Source organism: Rattus norvegicus, chromosome X (assembly GCF_036323735.1).
Source record: "Rattus norvegicus strain BN/NHsdMcwi chromosome X, GRCr8, whole genome shotgun sequence".
Taxonomy (NCBI): domain Eukaryota; kingdom Metazoa; phylum Chordata; class Mammalia; order Rodentia; family Muridae; genus Rattus; species Rattus norvegicus.
The window spans coordinates 132,414,399-132,436,908 of NC_086039.1; the positions used below are offsets into that span (position 1 = coordinate 132,414,399).

The 22,510-nt window shown below is 46.5% G+C and overlaps 1 protein-coding gene and 1 pseudogene across 7 annotated transcripts in view; both read left to right on the top strand.

Moving 5' to 3' along the window:
• Nucleotides 1–22,510, top strand: part of Bcorl1 (BCL6 co-repressor-like 1) — a 67,712-nt gene that overhangs the window by 19,696 nt on the left and 25,506 nt on the right. For all 7 annotated transcript variants that reach the window (XM_039099670.2, XM_039099669.2, XM_039099671.2 and 4 more), the window contains 6 exons: nucleotides 1,027–1,156; nucleotides 7,104–7,194; nucleotides 7,444–10,728; nucleotides 14,542–14,707; nucleotides 15,722–15,802; nucleotides 17,737–18,123. In XM_039099670.2, the coding sequence (XP_038955598.1) occupies nucleotides 1,071–1,156; nucleotides 7,104–7,194; nucleotides 7,444–10,728; nucleotides 14,542–14,707; nucleotides 15,722–15,802; nucleotides 17,737–18,123 (4,096 nt within the window). In that variant the 5' untranslated portion in view covers nucleotides 1,027–1,070. Of the gene's footprint in view, nucleotides 1–1,026; nucleotides 1,157–7,103; nucleotides 7,195–7,443; nucleotides 10,729–14,541; nucleotides 14,708–15,721; nucleotides 15,803–17,736; nucleotides 18,124–22,510 lie in introns of those variants that run through there.
• Ndufb4-ps3 (NADH:ubiquinone oxidoreductase subunit B4, pseudogene 3) lies at nucleotides 18,328–20,210 on the top strand (annotated as a pseudogene).

Sequence of the window (22,510 nt, forward strand, 5' to 3'; positions counted from 1 at the left end):
AGTGCTGTGCAGGTTACACATTTTGTCAGGTTTTAGTTCTTGAATCCCTAGTACCTAGGACAGATGTTTGTTGAGTGAGTAAGTGAATTATGTTGAGTATGAACAATTTGTGAAAATTGAAAGGATAAATGGAGCAAATCTCTGATGTGACTGTACTTTACTGTGAGTTCTTTGGAACACAGAGAACAGCAGACAGGTCTGGTCACCGTAGAGTTCTGTTCAGTTGAAATTGGCTGAATGATGATTTTAGCTAGTAAGTTAACATAACAGGCTCACTGGATAAAGCTATTTTTCTTTATCTCTTTTTTTGTCGAGGATAAAATGACATGGTGATGATTGTCACATGCAAGAAGTAGACATTGGGTGGGGACAGACAGACTAATAGGAAAGGACAAGGACAGAAATGTATGGTTCTCAATGGAGCCTTAGTTTTGTTCATTTGTGGCCAGAGTACAAAGGGTATTGCACCTAATTTGGTGGGAGCTTTCTACACCTTAATTGGGACCAACTTGGAAACAGAGCAGAGTACTTCTGAAAAGCTTATAAAGAAAGTGTGTGCCTCCTCTGGAGAGCTTAAGTTGGAGTGTAACTCAGATCCTTCCCTATCCATGAAGGAGCAGAAGACCCCTAGTTATCTTTCACTTCACTTGCTGCTTGGGTATGGATGCGGTACCCTAACTGGACTTGCTTAGCTAAATGTATATAGAAAATACACGGTCCCTCAACTGTATGCAGCACATTGAATTTCCTCTAACTTCCAAGCATATGTGTCTCTGACGATAATTTAGAAATTGCTCAGGGTAATTGACAGTGTTCTCATCTCCATCCTGAAATTTGGGTCCCTAGAAAGCTGCTGTGAACTTTCCCTCATTTGGACCTTCATTTCGCATAGCCAGCTGGCTTGTGAGAGCCATCACTGTAGCATTTTGATGCCATGACTGCCTTGATTGAAGTGTTTCCGTGTAAAAGATGGTTAAGGCAGCAGCACTTGTTCTCAACGTTAACTTGGGTATTCTTTTCCCCCAGGGGGAGTGGCCACAGCAGATCCTATCTGGTGGTGAGTGGCTGTCATGATCTCTACAGCACCGCTCTACAGCGGCGTGCATAACTGGACCAGTTCTGACCGGATTCGCATGTGTGGCATCAACGAGGAGAGGTAAGGTTGCAAAGGTGGCATCCTTAGGTAAGCTGTATCTAGCTAGTCCTAGGTTGGGGGTGGGACCTGGGGACAAGATTCTTGTTTGTTTCTGATATTTCTAAAATACGGGGGTCACCTGCTCTACCACACCATCACTGTTTCACTGAAGATGAGGAAGCTATCAGATGACATTTGCCACCTAGTATCTGTCTAGTGATAAAGAACTGTTACATTGTATAGTAAAGAAAAGTTTGGGTGCTTATAGTTTCTGTTTCTTTTTTTTTTTTTTTTTTTTGGTTCTTTTTTTCGGAGCTGGGGACCGAACCCCGGGCCTTGCGCTTCCTAGGCAAGCGCTCTACCACTGAGCTAAATCCCCAACCCCATAGTTTCTGTTTCTTATGTCAAAGTTTGGTGCTCAAAAGTTCATGTAAGATACTTTGAGTTCTTGTCCAGGGCTTAGAAGAAAGTTGGTCTCATCATGTAGGGTTCTAGTGGGGGCAGTTCATCAGAATTCTGGGGGCCAGTTCTTTCTGCCTCAAGAAGCTACCAAAATATGTCAGGAGACCTGACAATAATGGCATATTAAAGGAAGATGAGGTTGCTGATCATAACTTTAATATAAAATACAGTGAGTGATGCCTGCCTGGTTTGTGTGTGGGTTTCAGTTTTCTGATATTTGGTTGGCCAGGAGAGGCCTTTTTAAAATTACACATGATACCAGGCCACCCAATTGCCCTTCAGAGTTTATATTTTCCTTTTATACCTCTTGGCCAAATCATTCTCTAAGGCAGTTATGGGACCTCTTCAAACTTCAAGGGATTGTTCTGTCATGTTAGTTGTTTTAGTCCATTGGCTAAATTCAAACATACCAGACGAATTCCGATAGGACTGTCCACCCCAATTTAAGATTGGCAGTCTTTAAAAAGAAAAAGACCCTGGTTTAGGTCAGTTAAGATGGTTCACTGGGTAAAAATGCTTGCCTCCAAGTCTGACGACCTGAGTTAGATTCCCAGAACCCACTAAGTGTAAGAGAAGTGAGTCCTATAAGTTGTCCCTGATGTCCACAGTCATACTCCCTATACCCAAAAGAAACAAATGAAAGTTAAAAAAAATAGATCCAGAGTTTCTCAAGTAATTCTAAAAAATATTCATATGTCAGGAGAGGTAATGTTGATAGTTTTGAAGGGAAAAAAGAGACTATCTTTGTTTTTTTTTTTGTTTTTTTTTGTTTTTTTTGGTTCTTTTTTTCAGAGCTGGGGACCAAACCCAGGGCCTTGCGCTTCCTAGGTAAGCGCTCTACCACTGAGCTAAATCCCCAGCCCGACTATCTTTGTTTTTATTGTGTGTGTGTGTTGGGGTGGGTACTAGGGATAGAAGACTGGGAACCATGAGTGCTAAGAACGTTCTATACTGCTGAGCGACAACTTCAGCTTCATGGCTTTTTTTTTTCTTTTCTTTTTTTCTGGAGCTGGGGACCGAACCCAGGGCCTTGTGCTTGCTAGGCAAGCGCTCTACCACTGAGCTAAATCCCCAACCCGCTTCATGGCTTCTTAAAAGTCATTTTTTTTTCTTTTTCCTAACTAGAGAACTGTGTACTTGTCTGGGATTAAGGTTAGGAGAATAGTCCTTTTTATTTTCTTAATCCATTAGCACCTGATAGCCTAATGGTCCCTGAACCGAGGCATGTGTTAGAGACGGACTTACTCTGCTAGTAAGCACTGGCAGACTGTACTGCAGTTACAAGTAGTTGAGGCTGATGTAGAGCTGTAGGCCTGAGCCTTCAAGAAGCTAGTGCACAAGCAAGGTGTGGTTTTGCACATCTATAATCCCAGTACTCAGGAGGTTAAGGCAGGAGGACTTGGGATTTGAGACCAGCCTGGGCTACCTATTAAGTTTTAGGCTAGCCTTGTCTACCAAAGTAAGACCCTGTCTCTGTAAAACAGGCTAACCTGAGAAATTAAAAACACTTGACAAATTACCTTGGTTCCTTGTCGGTGCTATATTCCTTGCAAGAAGGGAGTCAGAGGTAGGTGTGAAATCTGATTTTCTCTTTTTACAGGTCTTTCTTGGGATGCTAAATTACCCAATATGCCCAGTGGTTAAGATGACTTTTTAAGCATTGTCATTTCTGATTCCATCTACCCTTTGTCACCTTCTTACCACAGTCTAGGGTATGTTACAGCTGATTTCCAAAATGCGATCTCACCCTATATGCTTTTTTGTTCATTTTTTGAGACAGGGTCTCTTTCTGTCTATTGCCCCGCTGGCCTGGAGCTTGCTATTATAGCTCAGGGAGAGCTCAAACTTTTCACAGCTCTCCTGCTTCAGACTAATGAAGCAGGATGTCATGTATGAGCTGCCATGCCTATCATTGTGTGTGTGTGTGTGTGTGTGTGTGTATAATATCACACACACACACACACACACCATCACACACCATGTATGTCTGTACACCATGTGCATGCCTTGGGCCCATAGACATCAAAAAGAGGGCATCAGATCCCCTGGAACTGGACTCGCAAGTGGTTGTGAGCATCCATGTGGCTATTGGGAATTCAACCCAGGTCCTTTTGAAGAGTAGCAAGTGCTCTTAAGTACAGAACCATCTCTCCATCCCCTAGTCCTACCCCCGTCTTGAAGACAGGTTCTTGCTGTGCGGCACAGGAAGACAATCTTCCTGCCTTAGCCTCCCAGGTACTGTGCTTACCAGCATATGCCACCACGCCCAGCTTTACCCCATGTCAAAACCATCATCCCCATCCTTTCCAACTTGTAGACCTTACAGATTTGAGGTATAAATCTGCTTTTAGGGATAAACTTAAAATTACGTTGTAGGAGTCTATCAGGTTCATCAAATGTGGTTGGGGAGTATAGAACAGAAGGCATAAGCCTTTTCGACTGCTACTGCTCTAGGTAGTCTGTCAGCTTTAGGCAAACCTCCAGCTAAATCATCTTGCTTGTGTGTAGCATTCATTCATTCCTTCATTCAATAAGCGTGTACTTTAATACAAGAGCAAACAGGTAGTGGTACATCTTCATACACTGCTGGTGAGCGCTATGGACAAACAGGCCCTATGGAGTCTGGGAGAATGATGTATTTCCTTGGGACCATTAGACATCTGAGCCCAGGCTAGAGAAGTTATAAGGAGTCTGAGGTGAGGGCCAATATCCATATGTCCTTGATTGTTTGGGGAAGGCCTTGGCTGGAGTGAAGGGGGTTCTGGTAAAAAGTCTCCGGGGCTGGTAGGTAGGTAGGTAAGGTACCTCATGGATTCTGGGTCGGATGTTTCTCTTAGGCATTGTCCCAGGCCCAGTAGGAATTGAAAACATCCAGTGTGGCCGGTCCAGGTATTAAGCTTTGATCATTGGAGATGGTGGCTGGTTTTAGTTCACTTCAAGAAAAGCCTTGAACATACCCGCTGTCTTCTAGTAAGCAGAAACCGTGGCACTGATTCCCTGTCCTGATCGGAGGTCTTTTGCTCTGTTTCCTCCCTCACCTGCATCCCCATAACCTTGCTCAGTTGACCCAGCTCCCACCCCTGCCATTCTGATCCCAGGCTCCTCAGTGGAGCGCTTTTTTTAAATATTTGCTCAGCTTTGCATCCCCCTCAGAGGATTTGAAACATCACCGCACACATTTTCCTCCCCGGGCTTGGGGGCTGGTGCTGAGGCTTAGGCATGGCTGCAGTAGCCGGAAGCGCTGCCTCTGCTGCCACCACCAGTTTCTCTGCCTGGCTTCCCTGGTAACTGTGGCTTGCAAGAACATAGCTTCTGCTTCAAAGCAGAATTTCTGCCCAAGGAGGAGCCCACGAAGAAGGGAGGGAGGGTGGTCAGGAGGGGAAAGAATGTAAACAAATAGTGCCTTCCCATGTGGAGTTGTGGAGGGGAGGGGCTGCTGTTTCCCCTCACTACCACAGCCCTCCTCCTAAACCATCCCTGGAGAGTCTAGTTGGAACATGCTTCTTCAGCCCAAGGCTGGCTACATATAGGTCCTGCTTTTCTGGTCTCTCAGGAGTTGATGTGAAACGTGTTTTTTCCCTTTCCCTGCTTCCCCAACCCCCCCCCCCACTGCTGTCTCTGTTCTTCCTCACGACCCCTAACTGCCCCTAAAGCTCTTCCTCACAGCCTTTCTGCTGTTACCCACCATCATTTCCAGCAGTGGGACCCTCCCACCCTGCCACCCTAGCTTCTTGTTAAAGGGGGCAAGCCTATCCCCCTTGATTAGCCCCTTCTGCAGCCCCAAAAAGGTAGGGAGAGGCCTGCTCTGATCCCCATTGCCGTTCTTGCTTCTCTTCCCCAGGTACAGTTTGGGAGTCTTTGTTCCATCTCAGGGAGGGAGTTTTTTGCAGGGGTGTACCTCCTTGCTGGAGAAGGCTGTAGGCACCTCAGATACCCTTTAGACTAGAGTGTGGTCGCTAAGGCAGGCGCTGACTTTTCCTCACGGGCTGTATTGGATCTCTGGCAGGGTTCCAAAGATGGCAGGCAAACCCAAACAAAGAGCAGGCAGAACAACCCTATGCTTTGCCCACCCAGAAAACTTGCTGCAGCTTTGTTCTTTGACCCCCTACCTCCTCTGCAGCCACTCCCACCCAGGCGGCTGCCCCATTGATATGCTCTCAAGAGCAGGGGCTGTGTTTCTGCTGTACTTAAAGCGGCCAGGCCAGCTTGGAGTGGCCCACTTGTCCTCCAACTTTACTTTAGTAGTGTGATCCTTTTATTTGCTCATTTTGTCAAATGTAACGTTCTCCCGATTCTTACGTGATTTATTCTTTTCAAGCAGTTTGGGGGAAGGGGTTACAGTTGAATTTTTCTCCTTTGAGACTGAGCTTTCGGGCTTCAGCCTTTACTTACTGCACATACCAACATGAATACAGAATCTGTGGCTTTGAGGGGCTCCCTTTGGGAGGAGAGAGATTGAGGTGGTGCAGAGAGGGTGAAGGGAAGGTGCGCCCTGTGTACTATGAGAAGAGAAAATAATGGCTGGAGCCAGATTGAGTTCTAGAGATGTTCCTTTGGAGAAAAAGAAGTGTTTGTTTTGTTTTGCTGTTTTTAAATTAAAACAGGGTCTTACTGCGTAGTTTTGCTGGCTTGAAATTCCTTATGTAGACCAGAATCTAAGCTGGCCTTGAACTCAAAAAGATCCACCTGCCTCTGCCTCCTGAGTGCCAGGATTTAAAAAGATACATATGGCCAGTCCACTGCATTTTCGTTGTTGTTGTTTGAGACAGGATCTCCTGTGGCCCAACTGACTGAATTCCTTACCTTCCTGTCTCTACTTCCCAAGTACTCAGATTACAGACAGGACACATGCTCAGCTAAATGTGGTGTTTTTAAAGAGCTTCTCGGTGTCAGTGACCAGATGGCCTCAAATCAGTGCCATTGTATGTGCAGTAAATGCGAATGTGTATGGGCTAAAGGCATGCCCTGCCCAATAGATGAGCAAATCATTCAGATATGGACTAGATTTGAAAGCACAATGGGAGTGGTGATTTGCTTTGGAAGAGGTTTACCAGAAATGGTACTTCCCATATAGCCTTGAAACAAGATTGGATTTAAAATAAAACTAATTTGTGTGCCCTTGAGACTTATGGGTCACATCTCTCTCCTTTTGGGCAATGCCCTGTATATACTGGATTGAATGGCTAACCTGACGGTTAAGCTCCAGGGAAAAGAAGAAGGTGCTAAGGTGGGGTTCATCTACACTTTTTATGAGAACACTAGAAAGCAGAATTAGCAGCCCCCAAATTCTGGTCAGACAAGGCTCTGGTCAGGAACTTGTAAAGCTGCACGTGGAGGCTATGTTTTGCCTCGTTCAGCCTCCTAGTACTTTGCCATCTCCTGAAGTCACCATGGGAAGTGAGACAGGAGGGTTTGGGAAGCTAGGCAGGGCAGGACCTTCTAGAGGAAGTGTCTGTGGTTTCAGTCTGGGCCTTATCTTCTTCTCCACTTGTGTCTTCCCTACCAGAAGAGCACCTCTTTCTGATGAGGAGTCCACGACAGGTGACTGCCAGCACTTTGGATCTCAGGAGTTTTGTGTCAGCAGCAGTTTTTCCAAGGTAAGGAGCTATGTGTTGTCACATGCTACCCATCAAAGGGCGAGTTTCTTGGACCATGGGCCTAGTTTGGCCTTCCCAAGAATGGGAGCAAGAAGACAGAATTTGCTCTAGGTGAGACAGAAACTGCTCTGCACCCGTGCCCTTGTCCTTTGCAGTTGGTTGAGTTGTCAAAGAAGACCAGCAGGTACTTCTCGGGGGCCTCAGGGTACCTGCATCACTTTCAGGGACTTTGCTATTCTTTCATTGCAGGTGGAGCTCACGGCAGTTGGAAGTGGCAGCAATGCCCGGGGGACAAACCCAGATGGCAGTACCACAGAAAAGCTTGGGCACAGGTCAGAAGACCAGCCTGATGATCCTCAGGCAAAAATGGACTATGTTGGGAATACAGCAGAGGCGGAGGGACTCCTGGTGCCGCTGAGCAGCCCGGGAGACAGCCTTAAGCTGCCCACTCCTGACGGCACTGAGGCTAGCCACAGCAGGGCCAACTGCTCCTGGACTCCCCTAAGCACCCAAATGAGCAAACAGGTTGACTGCTCTCCAGCCGGGGTAAAGGCTTTGGACTCTCGGCACAGTGTTGGGGAGAAGAACACTTTCATTTTGGCAACTCTGGGAACTGGAGTCCCCGTGGAGGGAACCCTGCCTCTAGTTACCACAAACTTCAGTCAGCTGCCGGCACCTATCTGCCCTCCTGCCCCTGGGTCGGCCTCCGGGACCCCCTCGGTTCCTGATCCATTCCAAGTTCCCCTTTCTGTCCCAGCCCCAGTTCCCCACTCAGGACTAGTTCCAGTCCAGGTTGCCACATCGGCTTCAGCTCCTTCCCCTCCCCTAGCACCAGTGCCTGCTCTAGCCCCAGCAGCACCCTCGGTGCCTACTCTCATCTCTGATTCCAACCCTCTCTCTGTGTCAGCCTCTGTCTTGGTGCCTGTGCCAGTGTCTGCTCCCCACTCAGTCCCTGTGCCCTTGTCAGCTCCTGCTCCTACCCCTCTCACAGTCTCTGTGTCTGCACCTCCCTTGGCTCTGATCCAGGCTCCCGTGCCTCCTTCAGCTCCCACTTTGGTCCTTGCTTCTGTCCCGACTCCAGTTCTAGCTCCCATGCCAGCATCCACACCTCCAGCAGCTCCTGCCCCTCCGTCTGTACCAATGCCCACTCCGACCCCGTCCTCTGGCCCGCCCTCTACCCCCACCCTTATTCCTGCCTTTGCTCCTACACCGGTGCCTGCGCCCACCCCAGCCCCAATCTTTACTCCAGCCCCCACACCCATGCCGGCTGCCACACCAGCTGCCATCCCCACCTCAGCACCCATTCCAGCCTCCTTCAGTTTGAGTCGAGTGTGCTTTCCTGCAGCTCAGGCACCAGCTATGCAAAAAGTCCCCCTGTCTTTTCAACCAGGGACAGTGCTGACCCCTAACCAGCCGCTGGTATACATCCCACCTCCGAGTTGCGGCCAGCCACTCAGCGTGGCTACACTGCCAACCACTCTGGGAGTGTCTTCCACGCTCACCCTCCCGGTCCTGCCATCTTACCTGCAGGACAGGTGTCTCCCGGGTGTGTTGGCCTCTCCAGAGCTCCGCTCTTATCCATATGCATTTTCTGTGGCCCGGCCTTTGGCTTCAGATTCAAAGTTGGTGTCTTTAGAGGTGAACAGGCTCTCCTGTACTTCCCCATCCAGCAGCACTAACAGCCAGCCTGCACCTGAAGGGGTCCCTGGACCTTTGGCAGATACCTCCCTCACCACTGCTTCTGCCAAGGTGCTTCCAACTTCACAGCCTTTGCTGCCAGCCCCCAGTGGGAGTTCAGTCCCACTACACCCCTCCAAGATGCCAGGTGGCACCGATCAACAAACAGAAGGGACTTCCGTCACCTTCTCTCCTCTCAAGTCACCTCCACAGCTGGAGAGAGAGATGGCCTCTCCACCCGAGTGCAGCGAGATGCCTCTTGACCTCTCCTCCAAGTCCAACCGCCAGAAGCTTCCATTGCCGAACCAGCGGAAAACACCTCCCATGCCTGTGTTGACCCCTGTGCACACCAGCAGCAAGGCCCTCCTTTCCACAGTCCTGTCTAGGTCTCAGCGTACAACCCAAGCTGCCGGCAGCAATGTTACTTCCTGCCTAGGCTCCACCTCTTCACCTTTTGTTATCTTTCCTGAGATGGTTAGGAATGGAGACCCAAGCACCTGGGTAAAAAACTCAACTGCTCTGATCAGCACCATTCCTGGCACATATGTGGGAGTGGCCAACCCAGTGCCTGCATCCCTGCTGTTGAACAAGGACCCTAACCTGGGCCTTAACCGAGATCCTAGGCATCTCCCCAAGCAGGAGCCCATCTCCATCATTGATCAAGGAGAGCCTAAGAGCACTGGTGTCACTTGTGGCAAGAAAGGCAGCCAGGTTGCTGCCGAGGGACAGCCAAGCACAGTCAAATCCCGTTATACCCCAGCCCGCATTGCCCCTGGGCTACCAGGGTGCCAAACCAAGGAACTGTCTTTGTGGAAACCTACAGGGCTGACAAATATGTACCCACGGTGTTCCATCAATGGGAAGCCCACGAGCACCCAACAGGTTCTGCCTGTTGGCTGGTCACCATACCACCAAGCATCTCTGCTTTCGATTGGCATTTCTAGTGCCGGGCAACTAACCCCCAGTCAGGGGGTGCCTCTCAGGCCCACCAGCATTGTTTCTGAGTTTTCTGGTGTGTCATCTCTTGGTTCCAGTGAAGCTGTTCATGGACTTCCTGAGGGGCAGCCACGGCCTGGGGGCCCCTTTGCCCCAGAGCAGGATGCTGTCACAAAGAACAAAACTTGCCGAATTGCTGCCAAGCCTTATGAAGAACAAGTCAATCCTGTGCTTTTGACTCTCAGCCCTCAGACGGGGACCCTGGCACTGTCTGTTCAGCCTAACAGTGGGGACATTGGAGTAAATCAGGGGTCTGAGGAATCTGAGAGCCACCTCTGCTCTGATAGTACTCCTAAGGTGGAAGGCCCCCAGGCAGCCTGTGGCCTGAAGCTGGCAGGGGACACAAAGCCTAAAAGCCAAGTGCTGGCTACCTATATGTCCCACGAGCTGGTCCTGGCCAACCCCCAGAACTTGTGCAAGATGCCTGAGCTGCCTTTGCTACCTCATGACAGCCACTCTAAGGAACTCATTTTAGATGTGGTTCCCAGCAGCGAGAGAGGCCCCAGCACAGATCTTTCGCAGCTTGGAAGTCAGGTGGATCTGGGACGGGTGAAAATGGAGAAAGCAGATGGCGATGTGGTCTTCAATTTAGCCAACTGCTTCCGGGCTGATGGACTCCCAGCAGTTCCCCAGAGGGGCCAGGCTGAAGCGCGGGCTAAAGCTGGACAAGCTCGTGTGAAACGGGAAGGTGTTGGGGTCTTTACTTGCAAGAACAGTTGGCAGCCAGATGAAGAGACAGAATCTCTGCCACCCAAGAAGGTCAAGTGTAACAAAGAAAAGGAAATCGAGGAAGAACCACAGCAGCAGCTGCCACCACAACCACATGATAAGCCCATGGTCCGGAGTTCCGTGGGGTCCAAGGTGAGTGCCAGTGTATGGCCTAGACTTCCTGATGGTCCGCTTCACTTGGGGGTCTTGAGCAGCTCAGCCGTGTGAACAGAGCTGATGAATGGAGGACGGCTTTCCATTTTTAACTCATGTTCTCTGTATATGATATTTTCACCTGGAAATGGCCAAGCTCATTCCATAGGATGTAGGAAATGATTTCATCTCTGGGCCAGGGAAGCCATTGTCCTAGATATAGTTGGAACGCCTGAGAAGGTATTGGTGAAGGAAATCCCTTAATCACAGGCTCTTCCCCAAGGAACAATTCTTCCTGGTTCTTTAAAGATGACAGACCACTAGCCTTGGCAGTTTGGGGCCCAGCGGGGAAAGGAGACTGATAAGGTCATTTTGGCCTCACTTCTTCATAGCTCTGTGATGTTGATTAATCTCTCTTATCCTAAGTTCCTTCATCTCTGCAGTGAGACAAATAATAATACTTATTTAGAGGGTTGTTGGGAAGATTAAATGAGATGTTGATAGGAAATATCCGAACAGGCAAATTGGTAGGGATAAGAACTAGCCTGATACTTGCCTAAGGATGGGGAGGCCTGGAGGGTTTCCATTCAGGGGGATGAGAAAGTTTCTGTACCAGGCAAATGATGATAGTTACACAATTCTGTGTTTATACTGAAAACAATTGCATTGTACATGTAAGTTAGTGAATTGTTACAGCAGAGCTCAGTAAAGCCATTACAATTAATGAGATGGCATACAAATGCTTAAAATAGCAGTTGGCACGTAATTAAGTGCTGGTCGGTGTTAGTGGCTGCTTTTGTTTTTGGTATGGCAAACAGAATGGCCCCTGCCCTCATGGAGCTTATGTCTTGCCATGTTGCCTGGATGACAAGTGGGCATAGTCCTTCAGGTATGCGATGGATAGCTCGGTAGGCCAGTTGAAAGATGTCGGGGGCAAAGAACACAGTTACAGGAGAAGGCAACCGGCACTTCCAGGGTTTTCCTTTGGAAACCAAGTCATCTAAGTGTTTTGTCAGGTCCCATTCTCTTGAGGAACAAGTGACTGATAAACCAAGCTAAGATGAATAGTGAATTCAAAACAACAGCCCCTTGCTGGAGATGGCCAAGAGGCAGAATAAGCTCCTGTTACTTGCTTGAGTTCCTTTTTCTTTCAATTCTTTATTATGTTTTGTATTTATTTTCTGTGCTCACGTGTATGTGTGTGGCACATGCATGCTATAGCATCTGTGTGCAGATTGTAGGACAATGTTTAGCAGCTTTCTTTCTACTGGGTAGGTACCAAGACTTGACCTCAGATTGTCACAAGTAGCAGCAAGCACCTTTACCTGCTGATCCATCTTGCCTGCCAAAGAATGATGCTTCATTTGATGCTGGCCCTACTTTAACATCCCTTAATGCGAACACTGATCTCCTAACTTCTCATGCAGCTGGGGTGTGCCATATATTTTTACTTTCTGCTGCCCTGGCAGGAGATCCAAACAGAGACCTCCTCTACATGTTCTCTTTTACTTTTTTTGTTAACCTTAGGAAGTAAAAGTTAATGGTCTCTACCCAAAAACAGCAGCTAAAAACAATATGTGAAATAAGTCAGATGTGTTCAAATTGATGTGCACTTAGCTTTATTTTCCCTGCCTTAAAATAGTTTCTCTTTGGCAGTACCTGAAGTTCAGATTTTAAGCAGTCATTCCTCTTTCCTTGCTAGTTTTCTGTTCTCTAACACCTTGGTTCATAGGGACTGCCAACAACTTGCCTTTCATTGAGCTTAGTCCTCTGCTGAGTGAGCAGAGGGTGGCAGTCTGATGGGGCAGTAGGTGCTCCCTATGCCTGGAGAATTGAGGGTTTTTTCCCTCAACTATCCCAGCAATAAGATGACTGCCACCCTGTTTCAATGGAACTAGAGGTTGATAACCTAACTAGAAGGTGATATGGATGTGATTAGTCTTTCATCCCGGTGACTAAGTATCTGAGAAAGCAATGAGAGAGGAATGGTTTGTTTTGCCTTATGGATTCAGAGATGTCAGTCCCTCATAGTGGGAAGAGTGTAGAGGACTAGAACTGCAGTTCATGGCAACCAAAAGGAAGGAGGGAGGGAGGGAAACAAAGAGAATGAATGTGAATGAGAATATGAATGAATACATGTCTGTGGTACGGGGCTCTCATTTTCCTATGTTGTGTTTGGGTGTTCATGTATACAGGTACCTGTGCACCAGAGGTTCGTCTTGGGTGTGATTCCTTGTTAGCTGTCCACTTTGTGTTGTGAATGAGTTTGTCTGGAGCCAGGAGCTCATTTGGTATATTAGAGGGATTTCCCTAGCTCTGCCTTCCCAGTGCTGGTATCCGAAGCATGCACCACCACTCTTGACTATTTTTCCGGTGATGAATTTTCATGGTCTTGTAGCAAGTATATGACCTACTGAATTCCCTCCCCCACCCATAATTTTCTGATTCCATCCGGGCCCTCAGCCTACAGTATGATGCTCCATACCTTTAGGGCAGGTTTCCATCCTTAGTTAATTCTCTCTAGAAAACACAGGTACACCCACAGGTATGCTGTACTAGGAACTTGCCAATCCAGCCAAATTAATAAATCAAGATTAACTTCATGTAGTTCTTGTTATTTTTAGACAGGGTTCCTATGGCTGTTCTAGAACTTGCTCTGTAGATCAGACAGAAATCTTCTTGCCTCTACCTCCTGAGTGTTGGGATTAGGACCATGCCTAGCTGACTGCAAGTGTGTTTAATTCTTTCTCCCTTCTTAAAACCTAACTTCACAGATTCACAGTACTAGAAACACCTACCTTACCGTTTCTTGTTTAGTGACATAGAGAAACCTTAAAGCTTGTGAAAATTTGTGGCTTTGAGGCAGAGTTCCTACAATGTGTATGTAAAATGATATGTCCCGATATGTGGGAATGGGACTGGGCAGGAACAGTGGACAGAGAAACACATAGGGAAGGAGATCCCTTGAAAGCTGGTGAGAAAAGAGGCCCAGATATGGGGACTAGGAGCACCAGGGCTCAGTTCCAGCTCCATCTTTCTTTCTTCAGATATAAATAAGCTACCTTTCAGGGTGACCTGGTAAGTGGCATCCCTTCAGTTAGTGTGTATGCTAGGCTGCGTGTGGCCCAGGAAAAGTCAGTTGACCTCTTATCTGACTCTGTTTCTAAAGCAAATGAGAGTTGAAAGTGATACAGAGAGTAAAGCATCCTTAAATATCCCCAGCTTCACTGTGAATGGTGTCCCGGACCTGTCCCTGTCCACTGGTTCACAGGGAGATGGGAATCATCCTTCCTGTGTAATGGTCCACTTGCTGTAGTTGAGTCCATTTCCTGGTGTTAACTGACACATGAAAAAACTTTTCCTTGACTTGCCTGTTCTCAGAATTACTATGAATTGATAGCAATGCCATCCACAATGAAGTTGTTGAGCTATGTAATTTACCTAACTTGCAGAAAAGGAATTTTTGTTTAATGCCCATTTCTACTTGTGTTTGGGGACACGGAGCATGGGGCCCAAGTTTGGACCTTTTAAGAAAAAACATTGGATGTTTGTTGAGGGGCCATAAATACAGAGTCTGTAGACCTCTGATACAGATCACTGAAGAAACCAGTAAGGGTACTTGACTAAGTCCAAGAGATCCTTTATAGCCCACCATGTCCTATAATACTGTGACATACATACTCCCAGTCCTAACTCTGGTAGTTCATGTCCATGTATAAGCAACAGGCATATGACGTGACCCTTCCTAAGAATGGAGAACATTCTTAAGAAGCAAAACTGACCTCAGACCTGACTTGTCTTACCTTTACACAGTGCCGGAAGCTGCCTGGAGACCCCCAGGAACCCACCAAGAAAAGCCCCAGAGGGGCTTTAGATTCAGGAAAAGAGCACAATGGGGTCAGGGGAAAGCACAAGCACCGGAAGCCAACAAAGCCAGAGTCCCTGCCTGCAGGAAAACGAGCAGATGGTCATGAGGAAGGTAGGTCCCAAAGGCCATGCATGACCTTCCAGCCTAAACTCCAGAGGGATCCAGTGGAATTTTGGTGGGGGGAGAGTAGCTGAAAGATTGAAAGATTGAGTGGAAAATGCATCCTTCTCTGCTGTGGAATAAAGATAGAATTGGAACTCTGAATTTAGCAGTCAGGGAGAATGCATGTGCTCTGGTCTCATGAAGAGTACCACACATTCTACAGTCTTAACATTGAACAAGGTGATTTGCAAATGGACAAAGAGTAGTCCTACAATAGAGTCAGCAACCCATTTCCATGAGGGGGGATCTAGGCTCAAAGAAGACGCAGCTGTAGGAATATTTATTCAAAAACAGCAGAATTGGGATTCCTTACACTGTTTTCTCTATCTTTTGGTATGTTAGAAAACTCCCATTGTAAAACCAGAAACAAATAGCTGACTAGCTAGCTAGCAAGGTAGAAAGGTTAAGCGATGTCTCAAACCCTTTTTGTCAGTTAAGGATACCCAGAATGTTTGGGTTGGGTATAGGGTATACTTGGTCTGTATACTGTACTGTAGATGGTCCTTCACTGCCTTCATGGGAGATATCCAGGCATTCTTGGCTACAGTAGTCCATGTTCCTGATCTTGCTCATTGACTCCAGCCTGACCTTGTTAAGGACTGTTGAGGTTGCTCGTCTTTGGAATAGGCTACAGCTCAGTTAGAACTTAATGAACACGCAACAACCTTTGCGTTATGTAGGTAGAGATACTTTGGAGCATGCTGTTAAATTGATTCTGTGCATTGCTTTTATTGGAGTCAGCAAAAATGACCCAGCCCCCAGTTTTGAAAAATCACCATTCCCAAAAAGAGCTGGGTAGTGATAACGGCATAAGGAGAGTCAGCTGGGTTAAGCTGGGGTAACTGCGGGCTCGATACAAACCTCTTGGTTTTCTCATTTGAACATCCCATGTGGGCTTTCTGGTTTATAGATTTCTAATTGTTATATTTCTGCCTTCTGCCCCTAAACCACACATCACTCCAGGTTCCTTGGAAAAGAAAGCAAAGAGCAGTTTCCGTGACTTCATCCCAGTAGTTCTGAGTACTCGGACACGCAGTCAGTCTGGTGAGTAAGACTAAGTAAGGTAAGGCCTTGCTTTGGTATCTTTGAAAAGGTAGACATGTATTTGAATGATTTTGCCATTGGTGGTTTTGTTTCCCTGCGCTAAAATGACAGGCATTTTGCAGGGACAACAGAGTCTTGAGTCGGAGCAGAAGGATTGCCTGAAATTTTAGGATAGTTTGTTTAGCTCTGTTAGAAATTTGACATCATCTCTTGTTAAAGAGCCAGTGATGGGAAGAAGAAAGGCCCCTGCCGCTCAGGAAATTTGTGCTCCAAAGTATTACAAAGTATTATGATCATCGAGGTCCATCTGAAGTACTCAGATATTCAACCTTTAGGCTTTAATCTCATCACCCTATGCAACAGGCATTATCAGAATTGGAAGGGTCATTGAACTGTATGGGCCGGCACAATTACTTTTGTGCCACAGAACTTGTATTGGGTTGGGTCTAAAGAAGATAGCTGTTTCCAGTTTGTGCTCTTCTCTGCTTGCTCTCTGTTGGTACACAAGACAGGGAGGGGGGGTTGCCTGCATTCACCCAGATTTCCATGCAGATTAGAAGGAATAGAGATGCATAGTCCAGAGAAAAGTCAATGATCTGACATCCTGTTAACTGGTACCTCAGCACATGGCATGCTCTATGGTAATTGGGGCTTATAGTGATGGCCTGGAGGCCTCATAAAGTCCTCAAGTGTCCTCTGAATCATCAAAGAGTGATTACATTATGGCCAGTTGCATTTTGGTGTTAAACACATTGTACTGTATTTCATTCTTTGGAAATTGGTGATTTCTGTGTGATCTCTATGGTGATTCTGTATTAGCCAGAATATTCGATTAACTAGAACATTCTGTTCCTTGCCTGGTCCATATAATGTAAAGTTTAGTGGGATAGTTGCTGTCTTAAGCACTTGACCAACTGGAAGCTTTGCTTTAGGGTGGTATTGTTTGTTTGTTTGTTTGTTTGTTTGTTTGTTTTTTCTTTCTGCTGACCTTACTAGAGTCTAGGAATTGCTGAGTTTAACATCTGGGCTTTTGGGAGAAACTTGGCAGTGTTGCTTCTAAGGAAGGTGTGAGATCTGCAGTGTAAAACCAGGCCAATTTAGGATTGTGCTTTTATTGTTAGCAGAGTTAAGGGTAAGTGGGGAGAGAGAAAGTAGCCTCTTGGCAAGGTGACCTAAGAGGATAGGAAAGATGCTGTTTGTCTTGGGCTGATCAGGCTTCTACTTGTCCAGCAGCAAGGAACAGCTGCAGTGGGTGGGCAGACAGACTAGAGAGAGGACTCCACCCTTGAGCTTCCGAGACACTGTAGGAGGTGGGATTAGTTTAGTGGAAGGAAGCCTGCTGTGTTTCACTGGGACGTGCCTGACTCAGACTGTGGCATAGGAAAGGGACTTCTTACCTCTCCTCTCTGTCAGAGACACTCTTCTTTTGTGCTCTTCAATTCTGCTTGGCCAAAGTAGCTCTGTTAGCCATATTGGTGGGACCACAAGGTTATTAGGGCTTACGTTGTCATACCAAGCTTCCTTCCTTCCTTGATCTTAGCTCAGATCCTACTTACCAAAGAGCAAAGAACTGTAGTGTTCTCCTGCCCTTTATGCAGTGGTTGGCTCCTGATCAACTCTAAGTGAGAGTTTGTGACTTGAGTTCAAGTTAACTGCACCATGGACGAACGAGGATGGTTCTTAGTACGTTATGGTTATATATGGTATTTTAGACCCTATAAAGTAAGTACTTAAGAGTGAAATTTCATTTGAGCCTCCAGAACAATCCTTTGAGTGTACCCCTAATAACTGACAGAGCCTGATCTTGAACTCAGTTCTACAAATTTCTACTCCAGGGATGTTAATCCCTTGAAGAAATACCTGAGTGTCTTCTGTATATCTCATATACATATATGAGTATATGTATATACTTCTGTATATCTGTATATCCATAGGAAGCATCTGCAGTTCCTTCACTGGTCTGGCAGACAGTGACATGGGAAGCCAGGAGGTCTTCCCTACAGAGGAAGAGGAGGAGGTGGCCCCCACCCCAGCCAAGAGAAGAAAAGTCAGAAAGACCCAAAGGGATACCCAGTACCGCAGCCATCATGCCCAGGACAAGACCCTGCTGAGCCAAGGCCGCAGGCATCTGTGGCGAGCCCGAGAGATGCCCTGGAGGACAGAGGCTGCCCGTCAAATGTGGGACACTAACGAAGAGGAGGAAGATGAGGAGGAAGAGGGCCTCGTGAAGAGAAAGAAACGGAGACGGCAAAAGAGCCGAAAATACCAGACGGGGGAGTACCTGACTGAACAAGAAGAACAGAGGCGGAAAGGGAGAGCAGGTAAGGCTGGCTCTAGGCTGCTATTCCTTTTGTGATATCAGCTGGGAAACTTCTGGCATGGTGTCATTCATGCCCCCACTTCACCAGCAGGAGGCCTTAGGACTGACAGGAACCTGGTGCTAGTATTCAGCCTTTGAATCTATAGTGAATGAACTCAAACTAGCCTACAAACTAACCTTTTAAAAATAGGCATCTAGAGTCAAGATGTTGGGTTCCAAGTAGAAGCCTGCACCCCTGGCCACTCTCCCCAATACTCTCGACCCTGCTGAGTATGACGTGTCTCTGGAGACCTGAAAGGTACAGGTCAAGTGCTTGAGCATAAGGGCCTGGCTTAATCGGGAGTATCTGCTTCAGTATAACAACCCCAAACACCAAACGCATCTCCAGGATCCTGCCTTGATTTGTTGGACCTATGTAAGATCAGCAAATATTTATCCTAATTTCAGACTCACTCTCAAGAACTCACTTTTAAAGTCTGTGGCAGGTTTGGGAACTCTCCTCTTCTGGTGTTATGTTTTCAAAACAGACAGGGACAGAGAGGAAGACTTATCCAGGAAGGAAAATTGGACACAAAATTTAACATCTCCTACTAAGTTTGGAAAGGATGACTCTATTCTTGCATGAATAAATCTACTATTAATTAAAAAAATAGGCATCTAAACCTGTGGTCCAAGCTATTGTGATATTCTTGGCCAGTGTCATACCAAGGAGTTCTGGTTGGCTTGACAGAGTCATGTCTTTGGAGAATATAGGCTCTCTCTTTTGTAATATTCAGTTCGAAAGCAGGACGAGCCAGGTGCACAAGACAAGCCAGGTATGGTGTATAAGTCTGTTGTCCAAGCAGTCAGGCGGTTATGGTCAGAGGACAGTGAATTTGAGGACAGCTTGGGTTACATAGTGAGACCCTGTCTCAAAACAAAGAGGGAGGCTGCCATACCGGTATGCCTGTGTTCACAAACTAAAATGCAGTGCAGTAATTCTAAAGGCAACAGAAAACCTTGGAATATGTAAAACTTGGCTTTCTCAGTTAAAGCCACAAGGGGGTTTTTTACAGTCAAAGTTTTGAGGTGACACAGGTGGTCCTGAGCTGTGAAAGCAGGCAGTTGAAAAAGAAAACTTTCTGTGGCCATGTCAACTGCTTTAAATAATCATCATGGAAAGATAGATGGTCACAAAAGGCTTGCTCATACACACACACACACACACACACACACACACACACACACACACACACATACACACTTCATTAAGTGCAGTTCAGGACTGTTCCCATAGTGGGCTTCTAATTGAGCAAAAAAAAAGCCCATCTCTGGATTCCATAGCGACACATTTGTCTCTTCTTATTCTCTGACCTTTCCCCTTGGAACAGCAATGGTTGTCTCTTACAGCGAGTGTATTCACTTTGAGCTTCTGATAAATATGTATAGTCCCCTTATTACCTAAAACAAAACAAGCGCACGTTCAGTAGGCAGTAGGTCCTGGGTATGCTGTACTGCAAAGAAGGATTAACCTCATTTCTGACTCTGCTGAAGTGGAGATGTACCCGATACCTTCCCTACGCTCAAGAGTAATTGAGCTCATTTTCATCAACTGTCTGAACAAGTGGGGCAATTTTCCCCTTCTTTTGCCGGAACTGTAATGGATTGGTCATGAATGAATTGTCAAACCATTGGCCTCTGCCTCTTGTTAGGATGCCGAGAAGCTTTTGTATTACCCAGTCCTCTCTAATGAAGGCTGTTTTCCCAGCTTGGGAGCTTCTCCTAGAATTATCAGCTCGCTCTTCTATTTTTTCATTTGTTTTTCTTTCATTTCCTTTTTTTCCTTCCTTCCTTTCTTTGTCCTTTTCTTTTAAATATTTTTCTTTCCTTTGAGACAGGGTCTCTCTATTATACAGCTCTGGCTGTCTTGAAAATAACTATGAACATAACCAGGCTGTCCTCAAACTGACAGTGAAGCACCTGCCTCTGCTTCCCAAGTAGCAGGATTAAAGGCTCCTGTGACACTCACTATTCCCAGCTCTATCAGAAGGACCTCTTTGGAATTTCCTGGTCCATCTGCATAGCACTGAGATAGAAGTTGCCCCAGCATGCATGATAGAGGCCTAGCTAGCCTTCACTAAAACATGTGTAGTAACATGCAGAACACCAGTGATTGAGGCATCTTGCTTGTTTGCAGGTAGCCCAGACTATTGAGAAGTAGGTCGTTCTCCTCTGAGTATGTCTGGGAGCTTTGCATCCAAGCCACTGGTGTTGGTAAATCTTTCCATGCAGAAATTTCTTTTAAAAATATATTTCTATTGATTTTTTTATGTTTATTCTAGCTTGTGCACCACATGCAGGCAATTCCTGAGGAGACTAGAATAGGGAATCAGAACCTCTGGATCTGCGGATGCAGAGAGTGGTGAATCACGGTGTGATCACTTGGAATCACTCCTGTATCCTCAGGAAGGACATCTAGCGCTCTTAACCGCTGGCGCATCTCTCTACCCTGGACGGGAAGTTTTTAACAAGCATGGCCCTCCTCACAAAGCTCCAGTCTCCCTTACCTACTTACTATCTGGCTTTCAGGCCAGGGTCAGAGAAGTAGGAAATGGACAAGCCAGGCAGATCACCCTACTCATGTCTAACTCTCGTGACCTCTCCTTCCATCCTGTGCCTGGCTAGCTTCCTTCTCATTCTATCAAAGAGGTAGAAAGACCTCTTTCCATGCAACTACATAGGCTAGCATAAAGCTCTGGCTCTTCTGCCATTGAATATACTCCAGACTTTGCCCTGCCTTTCTTCACTGAACTCTGTAATGTGGTTTCCCCATGCTTCCCAGAGTTTTCACAAGGCCAAGTTCTGGTCTTCCTCTTGCTTTAACCCAGACTTGTTGGGGCAGAAGCCCTGGATTAAGGCTGCGAATGGTTGGTGTATGCCTTTAATTACAGCATTCAAGATGTAGAAGTAGGTGAATCTTTGAGTTCTAGACTAACGCGGTCTACATAGTGAGTTTCAGGTCATCCAGGACTATATACTGAGACCATGTCTATAAGACAACAAACCAGTGACATGTGGTGACACATGCCTTTAATCCCAGCACTCAGGAGGCAGAGGCAGGCGAATGTATGTGAGTTCAAGGCCAGCCTGGTCTACATAGTGAGTTCCAGGACTTCCAGGGCTACAGAGAGAAACTCTTGTCTCTAAAAATAAAATAAGAAAGCAGTCTAGAATCCGCAGCACCCAGGACACAAAGGCAGGTGGTTTTCCAGGCAGCCTGTCTCGGAGCAAGAGCGGGGTGGGGGTGGGGGTGGGGGGTACCTGCTGGGAAAGTGAGAATCAGTTTTGCTTAATGACTGTTCCTGGGTATATCAACCACACTCCAGCCCAGGCTGGGGCACACAGTGGCTAACACAAAACATACTCGATGGTTTTTGTTCTGTTTGTTTTGTTTTGTGGGCTTTTTTGTTTTCTTTTCATATTTTTTGTCTTGCTGAATTTTTTTGTTTGTTTTTCATGTTTGTGTTTTGGGGTTTTGGAGAGAGGGAAAGACATTTAAAAAAAATTAAGGGGTTGGGGATTTAGCTCAGTGGTAGAGCGCTTGCCTAGGAAGCGCAAGGCCCTGGGTTTGGTCCCCAGCTCCGAAAAAAAGAAGAAGAAAAAAAAATTAAAAGTTGGGGGGAAAGACCCAAGTTTGACTGTTCTTGCTGGAAGCGTCTGAGACCATGTAGCACAGCATTTTGTGGCCTTATTGGAAGGACCCACTATTTCACTAGGTGGAAGAAAAGGATAAATAGCTAGGGCTTCTTTTTTTTTTTTTTTCCGGAGCTGGGGACCGAACCCAGGGCCTTGCGCTCGCTAGGCAAGTACTCTACCGCTGAGCTAAATCCCCAACCCCGGAATTCTTTCTTAAATCCATAAGCTACACCCGGTTCTCCAATTCCTTTTTTGTTGTTGTTGTTGTTGTTGTTGTTGTTATTATTATTGTTTTGAGACGGGTTCTCTCTGCACAGTCTTTGGGATCCTGGAACCCATTACATAGACCAGGCTGTCCTCCAACTCATAGAGAGCCATCTGCTTTTGCCTCCCGAATGCTTGCACCACCTCCCACCCCAGCCCATTCTGTAGTCTTGAATGGAGACTCCTACATTTACATCTACCTTTGGCAATTTTACAGATGACAGTCCATTTCTAGTTTGGGGTGGGAGTGAGTTGCGAACTCTGGGATTCCAATCTTTTCATCTCACAAATGGTAGAAACTGAGGTTGCATTTACTTCATAGCCTTATTGATCTGCTGTATGCTAGGCTGGGTTGCTCAGTCTTGTGACAGAAACCCTTACCCATAGTGCTTGTACTGAAGTCATATAATATTGATGCCTTAATCTTCATAACACTTTATAGAAGATTT